This window comes from Scyliorhinus torazame, chromosome 3 (genome assembly GCF_047496885.1).
Source record: "Scyliorhinus torazame isolate Kashiwa2021f chromosome 3, sScyTor2.1, whole genome shotgun sequence".
Classification (NCBI taxonomy): Eukaryota; Metazoa; Chordata; class Chondrichthyes; order Carcharhiniformes; family Scyliorhinidae; genus Scyliorhinus; species Scyliorhinus torazame.
In genome coordinates this window covers 50,564,483-50,587,093 of record NC_092709.1, presented here as the reverse complement: position 1 = coordinate 50,587,093, position 22,611 = coordinate 50,564,483, and the positions used below count along the sequence as shown (strand labels likewise).

The 22,611-nt window shown below is 46.0% G+C and overlaps 1 protein-coding gene across 1 annotated transcript in view; it reads right to left on the bottom strand.

Moving 5' to 3' along the window:
- LOC140409488 (cilia- and flagella-associated protein 337-like) overlaps positions 1-22,611 on the bottom strand; it is an 85,372-nt gene that overhangs the window by 5,714 nt on the left and 57,047 nt on the right. The window contains exons 12-17 of the mRNA XM_072497900.1: positions 13,779-13,875; positions 11,160-11,266; positions 5,224-5,303; positions 5,080-5,137; positions 4,934-4,979; positions 4,619-4,678 (exon numbers count right to left, since the gene is read on the bottom strand). Coding sequence (XP_072354001.1) covers positions 4,619-4,678; positions 4,934-4,979; positions 5,080-5,137; positions 5,224-5,303; positions 11,160-11,266; positions 13,779-13,875 — 448 coding nt within the window. The remainder of the gene's footprint in view (positions 1-4,618; positions 4,679-4,933; positions 4,980-5,079; positions 5,138-5,223; positions 5,304-11,159; positions 11,267-13,778; positions 13,876-22,611) is intronic.

The window sequence follows — 22,611 nt, the reverse complement described above, 5'->3', positions numbered from 1 at the left end:
TAATAATCTTTTTATTGTCACAAGTAGACTTACATTAACACTGCAATGAAGTTACTGTGAAAAGCCCCTAGTCACCACATTCCGGCACCTGTTCGGGTACACAGAGGGAGAATTCAGAATTCTCAGCTGGTACGGGAATTGAACCCACGCTGCTGGCCTTGTTCTGCATTACAAACCAGCTGTCTAGCCCACTGAGCTAAACCAGCCCTACAAAAACAAATACTCCAGTGTCAAGGGAATGTCAATGTCAATTTTTAGTCCTTCATCTAGTTTCAGATCAGACTGAATGCAATACAATTGCTCTTCTGCATTGTCACTGTTAGGTTCACTTTCTGTCTTGTCTGGACTCACATTACTTTTCTATTTTTTTCCCCAAGTAATCCGTCTTTAAACTGCCTGTTTATTTTCATGCGCGACTTGTCTGTCTGCTTTTCATGATGCCCTTTCCCAGGCAGTACTGCTTTACTGTGATCAGCCTTAGATCAGCAAGCACGTTGTATATGTCCTTTTTTCCACTGTTGAGATAATCAATGGTTTTCCACTTACAAGTCCTTTTCCATTACAGTAACATGTTTTGAAGCAAGTATTTCCTGGATTTACTACTTTAATTTCAGCATTGTTAGAATTCGCTATCAAATCTCCAGTTTGTTTCTCTGCCATTTCTATGCTTTGTGCAATCTATGCTGAATTTTTTCATTTCTTCCTCCACAGATCAAGCAATCATGCAAAGCTTCTTCCAGATAACCTTTAATATCACAATGTTCTGGTGGCACAGCGGCGCAGTGATTAACACTGCTGCCTCACGGCACCAAGGACCTAGGTTCGATCCCGGCCCCGGGTCACTGTGAGTATGGAGTTTGCACTTTCTCTCAGTGTCTCTGTGGGTCTCACCCCCACAATCCAAAGATGTGCAGGCTAGGCGGATTGGCCACGCTAAATTGCCTGTTAATTGAAAAAAAAAAATGTTTTTAATATCACAATGTTCCACTAATTTTCTCAACCCAGCAAGGAATAGGGTAACTGATTCCCCCTCGTACTGTTTTCTTCGGTGAAACTTGAATCCCTCTGGGATCAAAGTGCTTTTTCAAAATGTCCATAAGCTCTTTAAAGCTGGTCAGGGGCAATAGTTTTTTCAATAAAATGAAGTTTTTCATTCCGATGACTATAACAAACACCGAGGCTTGCTTTTCCTCTTCAATCTCATTCAAAAAACTATTCAATTTACTGAACATAAACTACCAGATTCATAATAGCTGGATCAAAAGCCCCTAATAATGAAAGATCCCATCCTCATCGCCATTTTAAGTGTTTTGTCACTTCTCAGCAACTAATACAAACATACACACGCGTGCTCCAGGAGGGGTGGCATTGTTAGTCAAGGACAGTGTTACGGTGGCAGGAAGGACGTTTGATGAGGACTCGTCTACTGAGGTAGTATGGGCTGAGGTTAGAAACAGGAAAGGAGAGGTCACCCTGTTAGGGGTTTTCTATAGGCCTCCGAAAAGTTCCAGAGATGTAGAGGAGAGGATTGCAAAGATGATTCTGGATAGGAGCGAAAGCAACAGGGTAGTTGTTATGGGGGACTTTAACTTTCCAAATATTGACTGGAAACGCTATAGTTCGAGTACATTAGATGGGACGTTTTTGTCCAATGTGTGCAGGAGGGTTTCCTGACACAGTATGTAGATAGGCCAATGAGAGGCGAGGCCATATTGGATTTGGTACTGGGTAATGAACCAGGACAGGTGTTAGATTTGGAGGTAGGTGACCACTTTGGTGATAGTGGCCACAATTCGATTACGTTTACTTTAGTGATGGAAAGGGATAGGTATATACCGCAGGGCAAGAGTTATATCTGGGAGAAAGGCAATTATGATGCGATGAGGCAAGACTTAGGATACATCGGATGGAGAGGAAAACTGCAGGGGATGGGCACAATGGAAATGTGGAGCTTGTTCAAGGACCAGCTACTGCGTGTCCTTGATAAGTATGTACCTGTCAGGCAGGGAGGGAGTGGTCGAGTGAGGGAACCATGGTTTACTAAAGCAGTTAAAACACTTGTCAAGATGAAGAAGGAGACTTATGTAAAGATGAGATATGAAGGTTCAGTTAGGGCGCTCGAGAGTTACAAGTTAGCTAGGAAGGACCTAAAGAGAGAGCTAAGAAGAGCCAGGAGGGGACATGAGAAGTCTTTGGCAGGTAGGATCAAGGATAACCCTAAAGCTTTCTATAGATATGTCAGGAATAAAAGAATGACTAGGGTAAGAGTAGGGCCAGTCAAGGACAGTAGTGGGAAGTTGTGCTTGGAGTCCGAGGAGATAGGAGAGGTGCTAAATGAATATTTTTCGTCAGTATTCACACAGGAAAAAGACAATGTTGACGAGGAGAATACTGAGATTCAGGCTACTAGACTAGAAGGGCTTGAGGTTCATAAGGAGGAGGTGTTAGCAATTCTGGAAAGTGTGAAAATAGATGTCACCTGGGCCGGATGAGATTTATCCTAGGATTCTCTGGGAAGCTAGGGAGGAGATTGCTGAGCCTTTGGCCTTGATCTTTAAGTCATCTTTGTCTACAGGAATAGTGCCAGAAGACTGGAGGATAGCAAATGTTGTCCCCTTGTTCAAGAAGGGGAGTAGAAATAACCCTGGTAACTATAGACCAGTGAGCCTTACTTTTGTTGTGGGAAAATTCTTGGAAAGGCTTATAAGAGATAGGATGTATAATCATCTGGAAAGGAATAATTTGATTAGAGATAGTCAACACGGTTTTGTGACGGGTAGGTCGTGCTTCACAAACCTTATAGAGCTCTTTGAGAAGGTGACCAAACAGGTGGATGAGGGTAAAGCAGCTGATGTGGTGTATATGGATTTCAGTAAAGCGTTTGATAAGGTTCCCCATGGTAGGCTACTGCAGAAAATACGGAGGCATGGGATTCAGGGTGATTTAGCAGTTTGGATCAGAAATTGGCTAGCTGGAAGAAGACAAAGGGTGGTGGTTGATGGGAAGTGTTCAGACTGGAGTCCAGTTACTCGTGGTGTACCACAAGGATCTGTTTTGGGACCACTGCTGTTTGTCATTTTTATAAATGACCTGGAGGAGGGCGTAGAAGGATGGGTGAGTAAATTTGCAGATGACACTAAAGTCGATGGAGTTGTGGACAGTGCGGAAGGATGTTACAAGTTACAGAGGGACATAGATAAGCTGCAGCGCTGGGCTGAGAGGTGGCAAATGGAGTTTAATGCAGAGAAGTGTGAGGTGATTCATTTTGGAAGGAATAACAGGAAGACAGAGTACTGGGCTAATGGTAAGATTCTTGGCAGTGTGGATGAGCAGAGAGATCTCGGTGTCCATGTACATAGATCCCTGAAAGTTGTCACTCAGGTTGAGAGGGTTGTTAAGAAGGCGTACGGTGTGTTAGCTTTTATTGGTAGAGGGATTGAGTTTCGGAGCCATGAGGTCATGTTGCAGCTGTACAAAACTCTGGTGCAGCCGTATTTGGAGTATTGCGTGCAATTCTGGTCGCCGCATTATAGGAAGGATGTGGAAGCATTGGAAAGGGTGCAGAGGAGTTTTACCAGAATGTTGCCTGGTATGGAGGGAAGATCTTATGAGGAAAGGCTGAGGGACTTGAGGCTGTTTTCGTTAGAGAGAAGAAGGTTAAGAGGTGACTTAATTGAGGCATACAAGATGATCAGAGGATTGGATAGGGTGGACAGTGAGAGCCTTTTTCCTCGGATGGTGATGTCTAGCACGAGGGGACATAGCTTTAAATTGAGGGGAGATAGATATAAGACAGATGTCAGAGGTAGGTTCTTTACTCAGAGAGTAGTAAGGGTGTGGAATGCCCTGCCTGCAACAGTAGTGGACTCGCCAACACTAAGGGTATTCAAATGGTCATTGGATAGACATATGGACGATAAGGGAATAGTGTAGATGGGCTTTAGAGTGGTTTCACAGGTCGGCGCAACATCGAGGGCCGAAGGGCCTGTACTGCGCTGTAATGTTCTATGTTCTATGTTCTATGCATCTGCTTCAGAGCTAAGCTTCCCTTGAAAAACCGGAAGCCTCTTTTATTCTTTTCCCTCCAAATAAGGATACTATCTGGGACTTTGTTTTTAGCACATCCTACTGACTGGTAATCCTAAATAGCATATCTTTTTTAACTAAAACATTCTTTTCCAGAAGCATAAACTTTAGACACAAACTTCATAATTCAATGACAAAATAATTTCCCTGAAAAATAATTAAAATGTGACCGTCAAGTTTTTAAGGGTAAGCTGATTGTAGCATCATTGAAACATTTGCAATGTGATTGTTGTAGTGGAACATCAGTGGTTACTAATTCAATATAATATTTAACAAAGTTATTCATCAGGTATTTTCAGCAATATTGCAGTGGTGTGTTGCATTTCAAAATGTTCTATTTTTGTAAGTGTGGGATCACAATTCACAAGATAAATGGAGTTAATTTGGTTACACAATTTTGGCTACTTGTAAAATTCCCTTAAATGCTGCAAAGTATTTTACAGGTGCTAGCAGAAGAAGAAACAAATAAATAAAAACTGTTAACGCTATAACATTCAGAATTATATGGAACAACCGTTCAGCCAGTTCTTACTGCATCATCTGTCCAGTGGAGTAATGGATATTGAGTATCACATAGATCATCCTGAATGTCCTGTAAAGAGAGTATCAATAGGGTCAGAGAAGAAACAGTTCAAACAACTTGTAAAGAGGAGACCTGCTGTAGCCTATATCAAGTCTACTGCAGTCTCCTTTGTCATTTGGTCATACACTTTATTTTGCTTAGATGATTTGTCTGCACAAATATATACAAACGTTAAAAAAAAGCACCATTACAACTCTGCCAACATGGGCTTGATCGATCGAATGGACTCCTTCTGTGCTGTAAATGACTCTTGTTTGTACGTACCGGGAAAACATTGATCCTTTTGTCCCAGCCAACAGATATGATAAATCTTTGAAAATCAGAGAGACAGAGAAGGAGAAATATACTGGTTAGGTACTGAAGACTTTCCCTATTGCTCAAACAGACTTGAAGATGTATCAAGCACATACCCATTTTTGTATATTTCAGCATATATGCAGTCAGTGACTTCTTCGGTTTTATCCCCAGCTGAAAGGTCAGGTTATTAAATCAGTTAATGGGTTCCTGATGTGTTAAGTTAGATAAAGAAGTACTGCATTCATTAGCCACATTACCTTGTCTCAGAGTTTGAATGCATTGTCTGTTCTGATAGTTCCATTTCTTCACGTATCCATCTCTGCCACCCGTTATCAGCCTGGAAACAGATTAGTCGTGTGGCTCTTTAAATGTGTTAATGGCAATTCAAGCACATCAAATAACTGATCTATTATAATAACTCAATGGGCAATGTATAAACCATTAAACAATGCTCACAAACATTTGACTGGGGTGACATCTCATTCAGAGAATGCTGAATATGTTTGCATTTGGTACCAGCCATCAATCAACATAGCATCAATGAGTGAACGCTTTATTAGATTAATTGAAAATGACTGCAATACCTATTGATATTCCACAGGAATTTCCATTTCTTTTTTCTGTGTGTATAATGTTTTATGGTATCTAATGTACTTTTTGTTTTACATACTGGCTATCCTTTTAAGATATTATAATTTTATAACAATATATATTTTACCACGTAATTCCACGGAAACCTATTCCATTTAAAAGGGAGGAGGAAACCATGTATGTTGACGGAAGTCATGTGAAATATTGATGGCATGAAATGCACTCTATCAAAAATATCACTGTATTAAGAGCTCATCAGAGAATGAAAGAGAGGACAGGGTGAGGTCCAGCTCATAACCAGTCAATCAGAGGCACAGCTCTCTGAAGAACAGCCTCCCCATACCAGCCTCCCCGAACAGGCACCGGAATGTGGCGATTAGGGGCTTTTCACAGGAACTTCATTTGAAGCCTACTTGTGACAATGAGCGATTTTCATTCAACAGGGGGCAGGGTTCTCCACCTTGGGATGCCCGGAATGTGTTCCCTGATGGGATCGAGAATTGGGTGTCGAGGGAAAATCGGGATCGCGCCAGGCGGCGACCCAAATGCAATGCTCCATCCCCCTGCTGGCAATGTGAACGAGGTCTACGATGCACACTGGCGGTCAAATGTAAATAAATAAAAGAGAGGTAAGTGTTGTGAAATCAGATGCTTGAGTGTTTGGAATGCACTTGCACCCCTCTGATGTGGTCAATGTTTACAAACATTGGGGTTTCACCACTGCACCACTCATGCCACTGAACCATGAAAAGATATAAATGGATCAAAGCTGCAGATGGTTTGTAAAAACTGTCAATCACAGACCACTACTGGAAAGCTATGAATGGCTTGCAACTAATGGATCTGTGGGAACCATTGGGGGGGGGGGGGGGGTTCCCTCTATTACAGGGATCCATGAAGTTCCCCTATTACAGGGGTCCCTGCAGGGGTCCCTATTACAGAGGTCCTTGGGGGGGATTCCCCCATTACAGGGGTCTGGGAATGGTTCCTCTATTACAGGGTCCCTTTGGGGGATCCCCCATTACATGGGTCCCGGGAGTCTCTGGGGGGTCGCCCTTTTACAGGGGTCATGGGGGTGTTTTCTCTTTGAATTCATTAACGGCTTTTTAAACAATACAATTTTCAGGAGAGGTTGGGTAGCATCAATATCAGAAATGAATAGGCCTGCTTTTAAATTCTGATCATAAAGTCCCATCGCAGCCTTCTTAATAAAGGAAAGTGAATGCAAATAGTGGGAGGGACTGTTCTTTCCTGGCCCACCCAATCACCAGGATTCACATGTCATGTTTCCTTCTCCTCCATATGATATCATTCCAAATAATTATCTTTTTCTTTCTGTATGAAACAACTGTATAAATGAAACAGTTTCACACAAGAATCATAGAATTGCTACAGGACAGGAGAAAGCCATTCAGGCCGTAATGTCCCTGCCAACTCAAACATCTGAGCTCATTGCACCCCCTCACCCATTCATTGTAGATCAGCAAATTTTCTGACTTCATTCTATCCAATTCTTGTTTGAAAGTCCAGTTTGAATTTGCCCCTACCACACTCTCGGGCAAAGCATTGCAGTGTAAAAATGGTTCCTCGTGTCACGATTGGTTCTTTTGCCAATCACCTGAAATCAGTGCCCATGACTGCAATGGAAACAGGTCCTCCAGGGTTATAATCTCTGGATTACTACCCGAGCCACATGCCAATTGGCATAGGGTTGAGAAAATTAGGGAAGTTAACACGTGGCTAAAGGAGTGGCTAAAAGAGGGATTCCATTTCATGGGGCATTGGCATCAGTACTGGGGCAGGAGGGATCTGTACCGTTGGGACGGTCTTCACCTGAACCATTCTGGGACCAGTGTTCTAGCGAATAGGATAAATAGGTTGGTCACAAGGACTTTAAACTAGCAAGTTAGGGGGAAGGGAAGGGTAAAGCTATGGACAGTATAATGGTTAATGGAGAGCAAGGCAGCAGGTTACGTGCCAGGTTATTATGTAGAGATATGGGTTCAAAGACAAGGAAAATTAGGAGAAAGGGTAAGAGGAAAAATAATTTGCGAAAAGTTACTGATCAAGGTGTTAGGATTCATAACAAAGACATAAAAAACAGCATACGTGTACTTTACCTGAATGCTCGTAGTATACGGAATAAGGTGAATGAGTTGATGGCGCAAATCATCGTGAATGACTATGATTTAGTGGCCATTACTGAAACATGGTTAAAGGATGGTCACGACTGGGAGTTAAATATCCAAGGGTATCAAACTATACGAAAGGATAGAATGGACGGTCAGGGCGGTGGTGTAGCTTTGTTGTTTAAGGATGGCATCCGGGCAATAGTAAGGGATGATATTGGCGCTATGGAGGACAAGGTTGAATCAATTTGGGTGGAAATCAGGAATAGTAAGGTGAAAAGGTCACTGATAGGAGTAGTCTATAGGCCACCAAATAGTAACAGGATGGTAGGGCAGGCAATAAGCAAAGAAATAACAGATGCATGTAGAAATGGTACAGCGGTTATCATGGGAGATTTTAATCTGCATGTCGATTGGTTTAACCAGGTTGGTAAAGGCAGCCTTGAGGAGGAGTGTCCGGGATAATTTCCTGGGACAGTATGTAATGGAACCTACAAGGGAACAAGCGGTCCTAGATCTGGTCCTGTGTAATGAGGCAGGATTGATTAATGATCTCATAGTTTGGGATCCTCTTGGAAGGAGCGACCACAATATGGTGGAATTTAAAATACAGTTGGAGGATGACAAGGTAAAATCAAACACTAGTGTTTTGTGCTTAAACAAAGGCGATTACAATGGGATGAGAGAAGAACTAGCTAAGGTAGACTGGGAGCAAAGACTTCATGGTGAAGCAGTTGAGGAACAGTGGAGAACCTTCCGAGTGATCTTTCACAGTGTTCAGGAAAGGTTCATACCGACAAAAAAGAAAGACGGTAGAAAGGGGAAAAATTGACCGTGGATATCTAAGGAGGTGAGGGAGAGTATCAAATTGAAGGAAAAAACATACAAAGTGGCAAACATTAGTGGGAGACTAGAGGACTGGGAAGTATTTAGGGGACAACAGAAAGCTACTAAAAAAGCTATAAAGAAGAGTAAGGTAGATTATGAAAGTAAACTGGCTCAGAACATAAAAGCAGATAGTAAAAGCTTCTACAAATATATAAGACAAAAAAGAGTGGCTAAAGTAAATATTGGTCTTTTGGAAGATGAGAAGGGAGATTTAATAATAGGAGATGGGGAAATGGCTGAGGAGCTGAACAGGTTTTTTGGATCAGTCTTCACAGTGGAAGACACAAATAACATGCCAGTGGCTGATGGAAATAAAGATATGATAGGTGAGGACCTTGAGATGATTGTAATCACTAAGGAGGCAGTATTGGGCAAGCTAATGGGGCTAAAGGTAGCCAAGTCTCCTGGCCCTGGTGGGATGCATTCCAGAGTGTTAAAAGAGATGGCTAGGGAAATTGTAAACGCACTAGTGATAATTTATCAAAATTCACTAGACTCTGGGGTGGTCCCAGAGGATTAGAAAGTAGCAAACGTGACACCACTGTTTAAAAAAGGAGGTCGGCAGAAAGCGGGTAATTATAGGCCGGTAAGCTTAACTTCGGTTGTAGGGAAAATGCTGGAATCTATCATTAAGGAGGAAATAGCGGGGCACCTGGAGGGAAATTGTCCCATTGGGCAGATGCAGCATGGGTTCACAAAGGGTAGGTCGTGTCTGACTAATTTGGTAGAATTTTTTGAGGACGTTACCAGTGCAGTAGATAACGGGGAGCCAATGGATGTGGTATAGCTGGATTTCCAGAAAGCTTTTGACAAGGTGCCACACAAAAGGTTACTGCATAAACTAAAGATGCATGGCATTGAGGGTAAAGTGGTAGCATGGGTAGAGGATTGGTTAACTAACAGAAAGCAGAGAGTGGGGATAAATGGGTGTTTCTCTGGTTGGTAACCTGTAACTAGTGGGGTCCCTCAAGGATCAGTGTTGGGCCCGCAGTTGTTCACAATTTACATAGATGATTTGGAGTTGGGGACCAAGTGCAATGTGTCAAAGTTTGCAGACGACACTAAGATGAGTGGTAAAGCAAAAAGTACAGAGGATACCGGAAGTCTGCAGAAGGATTTGGATAGGTTAGGTGAATGGGCTAGGGTCTGGCAGATGGAATTCAATGTTGCCAAGTGTGAGGCTGTCCATTTTGGGAGGAATAACAGCAGAATGGATTATTATTTAAACGGTAAGATGTTAAAACATGCTGCTGTGCAGAGGGACCTGGGTGCTGGTGCACGAGTCGCATAAAGTTGGTGTGCAGGTGCAACAGGTGATTAAGAAGGCTAATCGAGTTTGTCTTTCATTGCTAGAGGGATGGAGTTCAAGACTAGGGAGATTATGCTGCAATTGTATAGGATGTTGGTGAGGCCACATCTGGAGTAGTGTGTTCAGTTTTGGTCTCCTTACCTGAGAAAGGACATATTGGCACTGGAGGGAGTGCAGAGGAGATTCACTAGGTTGATCCCAGAGTTGAGGGGATTCGATTATGACGAGAGATTGAGAAGACTGGGACTGTACTCATTGGAGTTTAGAAGGATGCGGGGGGATCTTATTGAAACATATAAAATTATGAAGGGAATAGATAGGATAGATGCGGGCAGGTTGTTTCCACTGGTCGGGGAAAGCAGAACTAGGGGGCATAGCCTCAAAATAAGGGGAAGTAGATTTAGGACCGAGTTTAGGAGGAACTTCTTCACCCAAAGGGTTGTGAATCTCTGGAATTCCTTGCCCAGTGAAGCAGTTGAGGCTCCTTCTTTAAACGTTTTTAAGAAAAAGATAGATACCTTTCTAAAGAATAAAGGGATTCGAGGATATGGTGTACGGGCCGGAGAGTGGAGCTGAGTCCACAAAGATCAGCCATGATCTCATTAAATGGCGGAGCAGGCTCGAGGGGCCAGATGGCCTACTCCTGTTCCTAGTTCTTATGTTCTTATGTAGTTTCCCTCTATTTATTCTGTCTAGACCCCTCATAATTTTAAACATTTCCATAAGATCCCTTTTAACCTTCTCTTCTCTAAGGAGAATAACACCAGCTTCTCCAATCCGTACACATAACTGAAGCCCTCCCAATCCATGGAACCATTCTTGTAAATTGTTTCTGCACTCTCTCCAAAGCATTCACATCCTTCCTAATGTGCAATGGTCGGAACTGGAAACAATACTCTGGTTGAGACCAAATCAGTTTCATAAAGTATCATCATAACTACCTTGCTTTTGCACTCTGTGCCTCTACTTATAAAGTCCAGAATCCCATATTCCTTTTAAACCACTCTCTCAACCTGCCCTACCACCTTCAATGATTTGTACATGTACAATCTGTTCCGCTGCCCCCTTGAGAATCTACACTTTATTGTTTTATTGCCATACCTCATTCTTTCCATCAAAATAAATCTCTGAATGCTCATCATAGTAGAAGAATTACTCAATTCAGTTAAGTTTCAAGTTACTCAACATGAGATTTTTCTTCCAGCTTTAATTACACTTTACCCAAAATCTTATATCTAAGCCCCGCTATTGCAATATTAGATCCATCATACTGTACCTTTGTTCACTGGTGTCAAAGGTCATGCAAGTTATAGCAGCATCTCCATGAGCTCTAGTGAATTCAAATACAAGGTGGCCAGTGTCCAGATCCCACACTTTCATAACCTCGTTGAACAAATAGAGGAACATTTAAACTATAGGAATTTGGAAAGTACTTCAGTGTCCATTTAATACTAATTAATGTGTTTAGTGTACAGTAAAAGTCATTTGTAAAACAAAAATACATTACATCAAAGTTATCACAGAATTTTTGTGGCTCAGAAGGAGGTCATTCACCCATCATGTCTGCACCAGCTCTGCAAATGAGGATTATGGCTTACTGCCATTCCCCTGCCTTTTCCCCGTACACATGCACATTGTTTCTATTCAAGTAATCATTGAATGTCCTCTTGAATGCGTCGATTGAACCTGCCTCCACCACAATTCCAGGTGGTGCATTCCAGGCCTGAACCACTTGTGTGACAAAGTTTTTTCTCACATCACATTTGCTTCTTTTGCAAACCACTTTAAATCTGTGCCCTCTTGTTCTCGATCCTTTTATGAGCAGGAATGTTTTCTCCTTATCTTCTCTGTCCAGCCTTCTCATGATTTTGAGCACCTCTAACAAATCTCCTCTTAGCCTCCTTCTCTCCAAGAGAACCTCTCCAATCTATCCTCATAACTATAACTAAAGTTTTGCATCCCTGGAATCAGTTTTGTAAACTTCTTCTGCACTCTCTTCAAAGTTTTCACATCCTTCCTTGAGTGTGGCACCCAGAACGGTACACAATATTTCACCTGAGGTCTAACTAGTGTGTTGTACGTATAAATTCAGCATAATTTACAGCCAATGAAGTACTTTTTAAGTGTAGTCAGTGTTAAAATTTAGGAAACGCTGCCGCAAATTTACTTGCAGCAAGCTCCCACAACAGCAATGTCATGATGACCAAATAATCTGTTTTATGAGGACTAAATATACGGCAGACAACAAGGATAATGCTCAGCTCTTTTTTGAAATAGTGGCATGGTATCTTTTGCATCCACATGAGAGGGCAGACAAGCCTTCAGTTTAATATCTTATCTGAAAGACTATGGTCTGGATTCAAAATCGCGGCCGGCGCCAGGGCGGAGAATCCAGTTTGACGCAGTAATCGGACCCAGTGCCGGTTCTCCGGGCACCGAAAATAGGCATCACCGCAGAGTACCCCGCAAAGCCGGTGGGCCACTGCCAGAGGCCCGCTCAGCAATCCTCCGCTCCCGACCGGCCGAGTTCCCGACGGCCTGGAACTAACCACCTATTGCCGGTCAGGATGCTCGCGTGGCGGCTGCGGACTCAGTCCGTGGCTGCCCTGGTCGGGAGGCGAGCGGATCGGAAACCAGGGTGGGCCTTATTGGCGGCCGGGGATTTAATGTGAGGGGGTTGAGGCTCGGGCGCACAGCCGATCGGGGGGTCTCTTTCTTCGGTCTCGCTCTGCGGTCCGAGTCCGCCATGGAGCACGGCGCTGCCGCTGGAGGCCTCCTCTGTGCTCATGCGCGGCCTCTGACCTGGAAGTGTTGGGACCTGTATCTGCAGCAAAAGCTGTGAGATTCACCCCGGGTCCCTGCTGGCCCCCTGAAGGGCTATGAATTCGTTTAACGTTTTTGCAGGAATTTCAGGAGTAAAACTCCACCGTTATTACGCCGGCGTGGAGACATAGGGCGGGATTCTCCGCCGGCAGGATTCTCCGTTTTGCCGGCGTCCGGGGGTTTCCCAACAATGTGGGCTGCCCCACAATGGGAAACCCCATTGACCAGCCGGCATAACGGAGAATTCTGCCAGCGGGTCGAGGCTGAAAAGTGGTGTGCCGGGGCGGAGAATCCAGCCCATAGTCTCAATAATGGAGAATCCAGCCCCATATGTCTGACAGTGCAGTACTGCCCAGTAATACATTGGAATGCCAGCTTAGATTTTAGCGTTCAAGTCCTGGCCAATGAACAGTGTCCAGGTCCTGGGCACAATTTGTATATCCCATCCGTCACCCTTTTTTTTGCCACTGACACCTCTCCATTCTCAATGAAAAGAGGAGTTCACCAGTAGAGGAATCTTAAAGCCAGACCTGTCTCTCTTCCTGTGGTTTGTAATTGTAGAGTTGGTAGCATCCCACCAACCCCACTCAAAAATAAATTCAATTTGAATAATGGTGTTGTTGCTCAGAAGCACATTATTCAAAGGCATATACAGAAATTAGTTTCAAGGCGTCAAGTATGAAGTAAATATGTGATTCAATGAGTAGGAGATTCATTTTAATCCTGCTCTCGGTCAATCTTAGTAAGATCATTAAACACAGGATCAAGTGAAAACATGTCATCAGGGCAAACAGCGAATAGGAACATCAAAAAGGAGGGGGCTGCAGCATCAACAAAGCACAACCTATTGGCACAACCAAGAGCAGCACTGTCAAAGTTACTGAGGTCAACCTACCCAGTACTCCTGATGGGGACAATCAAGCAAAAGTCAGTTACAGTCATGCCTGGCTATATAAGTCATAAATGCTTAAAATAAACAAAAAGCCATTGAATATATTTATAATTATAAGCATTGTTGCAATGTCACTTTCCCAGCAAAAAATGTTTTCCTTCGAACAGTTTTCTTACTTACAGATCCTTCACAGCAAGTGACGACTTGTCTCATTAACTTATTGTATTGACAACTCAGAACAGGCTTCTCGTGTGACATGCCTCTATTCAGCTCCTCACTGCAGGTAAAATACCATTGGATTCATTAACTTTGATCAATATTACCTGTACTAATCGTACTTCAAGCGTAATACAGCTAGCTTTCCAAAACATCTTTATGCTTTACTACGACTAAAAGAAAATTGTCCCAAATCAACAAAATCGATATGGTAGACCACATAAAATTATTCTAATCAGGGCTCTAAAACAACAAAATCAGTTTCATTAAAAATAAAACAGAAAATGCTGGAAAAGCTCAGCAGGTCTGATAGCATCTGTGGAAAGAGAAACAAAGTTCATGTTTCGAGTCCGTATGCCTCTTCTTCAGAGCTGAGAGAGGGGGAAATGTGATGGGTTATAAGAAGGTTATAAGAAGTGCAGCAGGTGGAGCCAAGTAGAAGGTCAGTGATAGGTGGGAGTTAGGAGAGATTGCAACAAAGATGTGTAGGCACAGGACGGAGGAAGTGTTAACGGCAGAGTGAAGGATGATGGAAGGTGCCGAGAGTGACATAAAGGTTAGATAGTAGTGTTGTTTTATGCTGCTTCAGATAACACAGGCTGCTACTTGATGCAGTCTGAACTAAAGGATGCTCCAGACTCTGAAATGAGTTCAACGTGTTTATTGAACTGTTAACACAGTTCTCAAATGAGTTCGACTCTCTGCTAATCTAACTGTAGTAACTCAGTCTAACGGTACCAGCTTGCTCTAAGCCACGTGCTGGGGTGTGATGCTGCTGATCAACCCTGTCTAACTCTCTAGATGTCTGTCTGTGGAAGGAGGCAGGGTGTGAGTGCCTCATCCCTTTTATAGTGTTTATGTCATGCCACCTTGTGGTGATGCCACCTCTGAGTGTCCTGACTGCCCATTGGTTGTGTCCTATTCTGAGTGTTCATTGGTTGCATGTTTGCATATCATGACATCTCCCCCCTTTTTTCGTTTTATTTTTAGATGGATATACATGTGAATGTGTCTGTCTAACGTGACTGACTGAGGAATACAGAACAAAACAAATGCTCATAAGTCCAGTCTCTGACTTCCGATTGCGGCTATGCGGAGCTAAGTCGCACATTCGGCAGCTCCCGCTAGAAATGGACTTTTGGGCTCTTTTCAGGGCCCCCAAAGGAATTTTTTCGACATTTCCCGGTTTGGGAAGGAGATTGCAATAGTTCCCCGACAGTGTATGGCTTGGACCAGGGTTGGGGCGACTAAAAAAGTGGTGGTGAACCCAAAGAAGGTGCGAGAGAAGGAGAGCAAAATGGCGGCGGGCGGGGACCAGGCAGCGTGGATGCAGTGGGCGCAGGAGCAGCAGGAGGTTATCCAGCGCTGTTTCAGGGAGATTAAAGCGGACTTGCCGGAGCCGATGAAGGCTTCTATCGATAAGCTGCTGGAGACACAGACGGCCCAGGGGTGGCAATCCGCGAGGTCCGACAAAAGGTCTCCAACAACGAGGACGCGATCTTAGGCCTTGCGGTAAAGGTGGAGGCGCAAGAGGCGCTCCACAAGAAATGGCAGGAACGGTTCGAGGAGATGGAGAATCGGTCGAGGTGGAAGAATTTGCGGATTCTGGGCCTCCTGGAGGGGCTGGAGGGATCGGACATGGGGGCCTATGTGGTCACCATGCTAAACTCGCTGATGGGAGCAGTGTCCTTCCAGGGGCCCATGGAGCTGGAAGGGGCCCATAGAGTGCTGGCGAGGAGGCCCAAGGCTAACGAGCCGCCACAGGCGGTACTGGTGCGGTTTCATCGGTTCGCTGATCGGGAGTGTGTGCTCAGGTGGGCCAAGAAAGAGAGGAGCAGCAGGTGGGAGAACGCGGAGGTTCGAATATACCAGGACTGGAATGCGGAGGTGGCGAAGAAGAGGGCCGGGTACAATTGGTACGAAGGTGGCGCTGCACAGAAAGGGGGTGAAGTTTGGCATGCTGCAGCCGGCGCGACTGTGGGTCACCTACAAGGACCGGCACCATTATTTTGAGTCTCCGGAGGAGGCGTGGGCCTTTGTCCAGGCCGAGAAACTGGACACAAACTGAGGGTCGGGATGGGTGGTCGGGGATTGCTGTTGGGGTGTTACACTTTGAGGGGGGGGGTTCTTTGCTCTTATTTCTGTTTGGTTCGATGAGGGTGGTTCGGGTGGGTTGGGCACTGTTTGGGTGGGTCTGTTGGGTGAGCTCTTGGAGGGGGGTAAGCAAATAGAGTAGGGGTGGATGGCCGGTAGGGGGGATGGGGCCACGCGGGGGAGAGTGAGGCCCGAGTCGGGGGTGAGGAGACGGGGCCTGTAAAAGGAGCTGCGACAGGGGTGGCGGGGCTGGGCAGTTGGAAAGCGTGGGCTTTTTCCCGCGCTGAAGGCTGGAGCGGGGGGGGGGGGGCTGGGGCGGGGAAGCGAGGGTTGTTTCCTGCGCTCGGGGTGGAAGGGGGAGGCGGAGAGCCTGTGGCTGGGTAATGGAGGAGGAGGGTATGTCCTACAATGGGAGGAGTCGAAGGAGAGGCGGGAGTAGCCGGGGTCAGCAGGAGTCAGCTGACTTGTGAGAGTGCAATGGGTGGAGTAAAGCAGCTAGGAGGGATCCTAGCTGGGGGGGGGGCACGGTTGCTGCTGCTATGGTCAAGGGGGAGCTGGAGCAAGTAGAGGGGGTTGGGACGGGGTCTGCCGCCGTGGGGACGGGCCGGGCGTGGGGTGCGGGCGCGTGGCTGGCCAAGGAGGGTTTATGGCTAGTCGGCGGGGGAGGGGACGGGTAGCCCCCCAATCCGGCTGATAACCTGGAATGTAAGGGGACTGAACGGGCCGGTCAAGCGGGCCCGGTTATTCGCGCACCTGAAGGGGCTGAAGGTAGATGTGGTCATGCTCCAGGAGACACACCTGAAGGTGGCAGACCAGGTAAGATTGAGGAAGGGGTGGGTAGGTCAGGTGTTTCACTCAGGGTTAGATGCCAAAAAGTCAGGGATGGCGATCTTGGTGGGAAAGAGGGTGCCGGTTCGAGGCGTCGAGCATTGTGACAGACAATGGCGGCAGGTACATAATGGTAAGTGGTAAGCTGCAAGGGGAGAGGGTGGTGTTGGTCAATGTGTATGCCCCGAATTGGGACGATGCGGGTTTTATGCAGTGCATGTTGGGTCGGATCCCGGACTTGGAAGTGGGGGGGCCTGATAATGGGGGGGGAGGGACTTTAACACGGTGTTGGATCCGGCTCTAGATCGCTCCAGGTCTAGGACGGGTAGGAAACTGGCAGCAGCTAAGGTGCTGAGGGGGTTTATGGACCAGATGGGAGGGGTGGACCCTTGGAGATTTGCAAGGCCAGGGGCTAGGGAATTTTCATTCTTCCCGCATGTTCATAAGGCTTATTCTCGGATTGACTTCTTTATTATGAGTAGGGCGCTGATAGCAAGAGTAGAAGATACCGAGTACTCGGCGATAGCCATTTCGGATCACGCCCTGCATTGGGTAGACCTAGAGCTGGGGGAGGAGAGGGACCAGCGCCCGTTGTGGCGCTTGGAGGTGGGGCTGTTGGCGGACGAGGAGGTGAGTGAGCGGGTCCGAGGAAGCATAGAGAGATACCTGGAGGCCAACGATAACAGGGAGGTCCAAGTGGGGATGGTATGGGAGGCGCTGAAGGCGGTGGTTAGGGGAGAGCTGATCTCCATTAGGGCCCACAAGGAGAGGAGAGAGCAGAGGGAGAGGGAGAGGCTGGTGGGGGAGATGGTGAGGGTAGACAGGAGGTATGCGGAGGTGCCTGAGGAGGGACTGTTGAGGGAGAGGCGAAGCCTCTCGGCCGAATTCGACCTGTTGACCACCAGGAAGGCGGAGGTGCAATGGAGGAAGGCCCAGGGGGCGATTTATGAAATGAAATGAAATGAAAATCGCTTATTGTCACGAGTAGGCTTCAATGAAGTTACTGTGAAAAGCCCCTAGTCGCCACATTCCGGCGCCTGTTCGGGGAGGCTGGTATGGGATGAGAACGATCTTCTCATCTGTTGCCGGGAGAGTGCTTGCACACAGTTGTACCTGCAATTCAATGTGCCGGATGATCGCCAGTGGTTCACTGGGTGAGTTGATGGAGCGGGACAATGCATCGGCGATGATGAGCTCCTATCCAGGTGTGTACACCAAATTGAAATCATACCTCCGGAGTTTGAGCTGAATTCTCTGCAAACGAGGCGTTATGTCGTTCAGGTCCTTTTGGATGATGTGGACCAGAGGCCTATGATCCGTCTCAACAGTAAATGTTGGCAAACCGTAGACATAATCATGAAATCTGAGGATGCCGGTGAGAAGACCTAAACACTCCTTCTAAATCTGCGCATATCTGGTCTCAGTGGATGTCATTGCCTGTGACGCGTATGCTACTGGTACCCAGGATGACTTGTTGTCTCTTTGAAGCAACACCGCCCCAATGCCATCCTGACTCGCATCTGTGGATATCTTGGTCTCTAGGTCTGGGTCAAAGAATGCAAGGACGGGTGCAGTGGTGAGCTTGGCTTTCAGCTCCAGCCACTCTGTTCGGTGCTCCGCCTTCCACTCAAAGGTGGTTGATTTTTTCACCAGGTTGCGTAGGGCCTTTGTGTGTGTGGCCAAATTTGGGATGAACTTACCAAAGGAAATTGACCATTCCCAGGAAGCGCAGTACTGCCTTCTTGTCCTCGGGGACTTTCATTGCCTCGATGGCTTTAATTTTGTCTGTGTCTGGGCGCACACCGTGTTGCGAAATCTGATCGCCCAGGAACTTCAGCGTGGATGTCCCAAAACAGCACTTGGACCTGTTTAGCTTGAGGCCATGTTCATGTATAAGTACATAAGAACATAAGAACTAGAAGCAGGAGTAGGCCATCTGGCCCCTCGAGCCTGCTCCACCATTCAATGAGATCATGGCTGATCTTTTGTGGACTCAGCTCCACTTTCCGGCCTGAACACCATAACCCTTAATTCCTTTATTCTTCAAAAAACTATCTATCTTTATCTTAAAAACATTTAATGAAGGAGCCTCTATTGCTTCACTGGGCAAGGAATTCCATAGATTCACAACCCTTTGGATGAAGACGTTCCTCCTAAGCTCAGTCCTAAATCTACTTCCCCTTATTTTGAGGCTATGTCCCTTGTTCTGCTTTCACCCGCCAGTGGAAACAACCTGCCCGCATCTATCCTCTCTATTCCCTTCATAACTTTATATGTTTCTATAAGATCCCCCTCATCCTTCTAAATTCCAACAAGTACAGTCCCAGTCTACTCAACCTCTCCTCGTAATCCAACCCCTTCAGCTCTGGGATTAGCCTAGTTAATCTCCTCTGCACAACCTCCAGTGCCAGTACGTCCTTTCTCAAGTAAGAAGACCAAAACCGAACACAATACTCCAGGTGTGGCCTCACTAACACCTTATACAATTGCAGCATAATCTTCCTAGTCTTAAACTCCATCCCTCTAGCAATGAAGGACAAAATTCTATTTGCCTTCTTAATCACCTGTTGCACCTGTAAACCAACTTTTTGCGACTCATGCACTAGCACACCCAGGTCTCTCTGCACTGCAGCATGTTTTAATATTTTATCATTTAAATAATAATCCCTTTTGCTGTTATTCCTACCAAAATGGATAACCTCACATTTGTCAACATTGTATTCCATCTGCCAGACCCTAGCCCATTTACTTAGCCTATCCAAATCCCTCTGCAGACTTCCAGTATCCTCTGCACTTTTTGCTTTACCACTTATCTTAGTGTCGTCTGCAAACTTGGACACATTGCCCTTGGTCCCCAACTCCAAATCATCTATGTAAATTGTGAACAGTTGTGGGCCCAACACTGATCCCTGAGGGACACCACTAGCTACTGATTGCCAACCAGAGAAACACCCATTAATCCCCACTCTTTGCTTTCTATTAATTAACCAATCCTCTATCCATGCTACTACTTTCCCCTTAATGCCATGCATCTTTATCTTATGCAGCAACCTTTTGTGTGGCACTTTGCGTCGGAATACTATCTTGAGTCGCGACACATGTTCCTCCGGGGTTGTGGACCAGATTATGATATTGTCAACGTAGACACGAACCCCTTCTATTCCCTCCATCATCTGTTCCATGATGCGGTGGAAAATATCTGATGCCGAGATGATGCCAAATGGCATTCGGTTATAGCAGAATCTGCCAAAAGGCATGCTGAAGGTGCAGAGCCTTCTGCTGGATTCTTCAAGTTGGATTTGCCAAGATCCTTGGGATGCATCCAATTTTGTGAAGAAGCGCGCGTGTGCCATCTCACTCGTGATTTTGTCCCTCTTCGGGATGGGGTAATGTTCCCGCATAATGTTTTTGTTTAGATCCTTGGGGTCAATGCAGATGCGTAGGTCCCCTGAAGGCTTCTTTACGCACACCATCAAGCTGACCCAGTCGGTTGGTTCAGTGACCTTAGAGATGATGCATTTTTGTTGTAGACTCGTGAGCTCTGCCTTCAGGCGCTCTCTCAGTGGAGCAGGGACACGTCATGATGCGTGGGCCACTGGCTTGGCATCAGGCCGCAGTAGAATCTTGTACTCGTATGGCAGCGTGCCCATCCCGCAAAATACATCTGGGTACTGGGTTAGGATGTCGTCGATGCTGGCCTGAACATCCGAATGGGACGGCAGCGTGGTGTAGACACTTTGAATGCGGTTCAGTTGCTTGCAGGCGTGTGCATCTAGCAGGGACGCCCTGTCTGGTTTAACAATCTCGAAGCTTAAGCTTGCTTGTGTGTGTCGGCTGGACACCTGCAGATGGCAGGACCAGAGTGCCTTGATTGTGTTTCCATTATAGTCCAGGAGTTTGCAGGCAGCTGGAAGGATTGTGGGGGGCTTCTTGATTCTCTTGAAGTCCACCTGCGGAGGCACCTGTGTCCAATTTGAACTGGATGGGGTAGTGGTTGACCTTCATCACTGCATGCCATTCGTCCTCAGAATCCACGGCCAGGATTGATTGGACTCGCGATGTGTCCGGTATGGCGTATTCGTACTTCGTAATAATGCCCACTCGGTAAGTGTTGTCCGGGTATCATCATCTGGATCCGTCGCGCTGCCTGGATCAGAGTCATGCATTCGGTGTTGCACACTTCTGATACTTCAGAATTGGGAGCGCTGGCTCCTGACTGGTGGTGCAGATCTGCACAGGGCTGCATAGTGGTTTGGTTTCCCACAGTTTAAACAGCGTTTGCCTCTTGCAGGGCAGTTGTTTTTTTAAATGGGTGGTGCCGCAATTCGCACACGTCATGACGTCGGCGTCATGACGCTCAGTGCGTCGTTGAGCATGCGCGGTGCGGTTCTCGGACGTCTGCAACTGCGCATTGCGGTTTTCGGCCTCTTTGTGTTCCCGATCGCATTGCGCATGCGTCGGGCCCCGGGAAGAGCGCGCGAAATGGCCGCTTTCGTCAATGTGGAGGCGCTGCATCCGGGAGATGGCCTGAAGACTCTCCAACTCGTGGGAGGCTTGTTTTTCACTTTCTGCCGTTTTGTACTGTGAATAGCGATTTTTAGAGTGCTCATGCACAGTACACGTTTCAATTACGACTGGCAGGGTCATGTGCTTGATTTTCAACAATTGCTCTCGCAGAGGATCAGAGTGGACTCCAAAAACGATTTGGTCTTTGTTCATGGAGTCAGTGCTATCACTGCGCTAGCAGTCTAAGGTTAGTTAGATAGGAATTGAAAGATTCGTCTTTACCTTGCATCCTCTGCTTGAAGAAGTAGCGCTCGGAGATTTAGTTGGTGTCCACCTCGCAGTGGCTGTCAAATTTGTCCAGGATGGTTTGGTACTTCGTTTTGTCCTGCGCTTCGGAAAAGTGAAAGGAGTTGAAGATCTCTATCGCATGGTCACCCGCAGTGGTGAGTAGAAGAGCTATCTTCCGAGCATCGGTCGCGCCATTGAGGTCGGGTGCTTCCACGTATAGTTGAAATTTCTGCTTGAATGATCGCCAGTTGGCACTAAGATTGCTGGTGGTCCTGAGCTGATGAGGAGCCTGAATCTTGTCCATTGTGCCTGTATTCAGTAGCTGGTTGTCACGGATCTTGCTGAGTTGAACTAAATAGATTGAACAGTCATTCCTGGTATCATGTTGTGTTATGCTGCTTCGGATAACACAGGCTGCTACTTGATGCAGTCTGAACTAAAGGATGCTCCAGACTCTGAAATGAGTTCAACGTGTTTATTGAACTATTAACACAGTTCTCAAATGATTTCGACTCTCTGCTAATCTAACTGTAGTAACTCAGTCTAACTGTACCAGCTTGCTCTAAGCCATGTGCTGGGGTGTGATGCTGCTGATCAACCCTGTCTAACTCTCCAGATGTCTGTCTATGGAAAGAGGCAGGGTGTGAGTGCCTCATCCCTTTTATAGTGTTTATGTCATGCCCCCTTGTGGTGATGCCACCTCTGAGTGTCCTGACTGCCCATTGGTTGTGTCCTATTCCGAGTGTTCATTGGTTCCATGTTTGCATATCATGACAAGTAGAACATAGGAGAACAAAGGGCAGTACTCAATGAAAGCAAAGCTTAAGAACAGTAACAGGTGGCCAAGTTGGGGGTGGGGATGTTTGCAATAGGACAGAAAATAATTTGGATAAAAAGAGGGTCAAGATGGAGGAGAAAGATCACAGTCTAAATTTGTTGTTGAACTCAATGTTGAGTCCTGAGGGCTGTAACCTGCTGATTCAGAAGATTTATTATACATTTTCTTAGTGACATTTTGAGAAATCTAGTTCAATTTCTTCTATCTGTTTGATTCCATGTGGCTGTAATTGATGCCATTAAT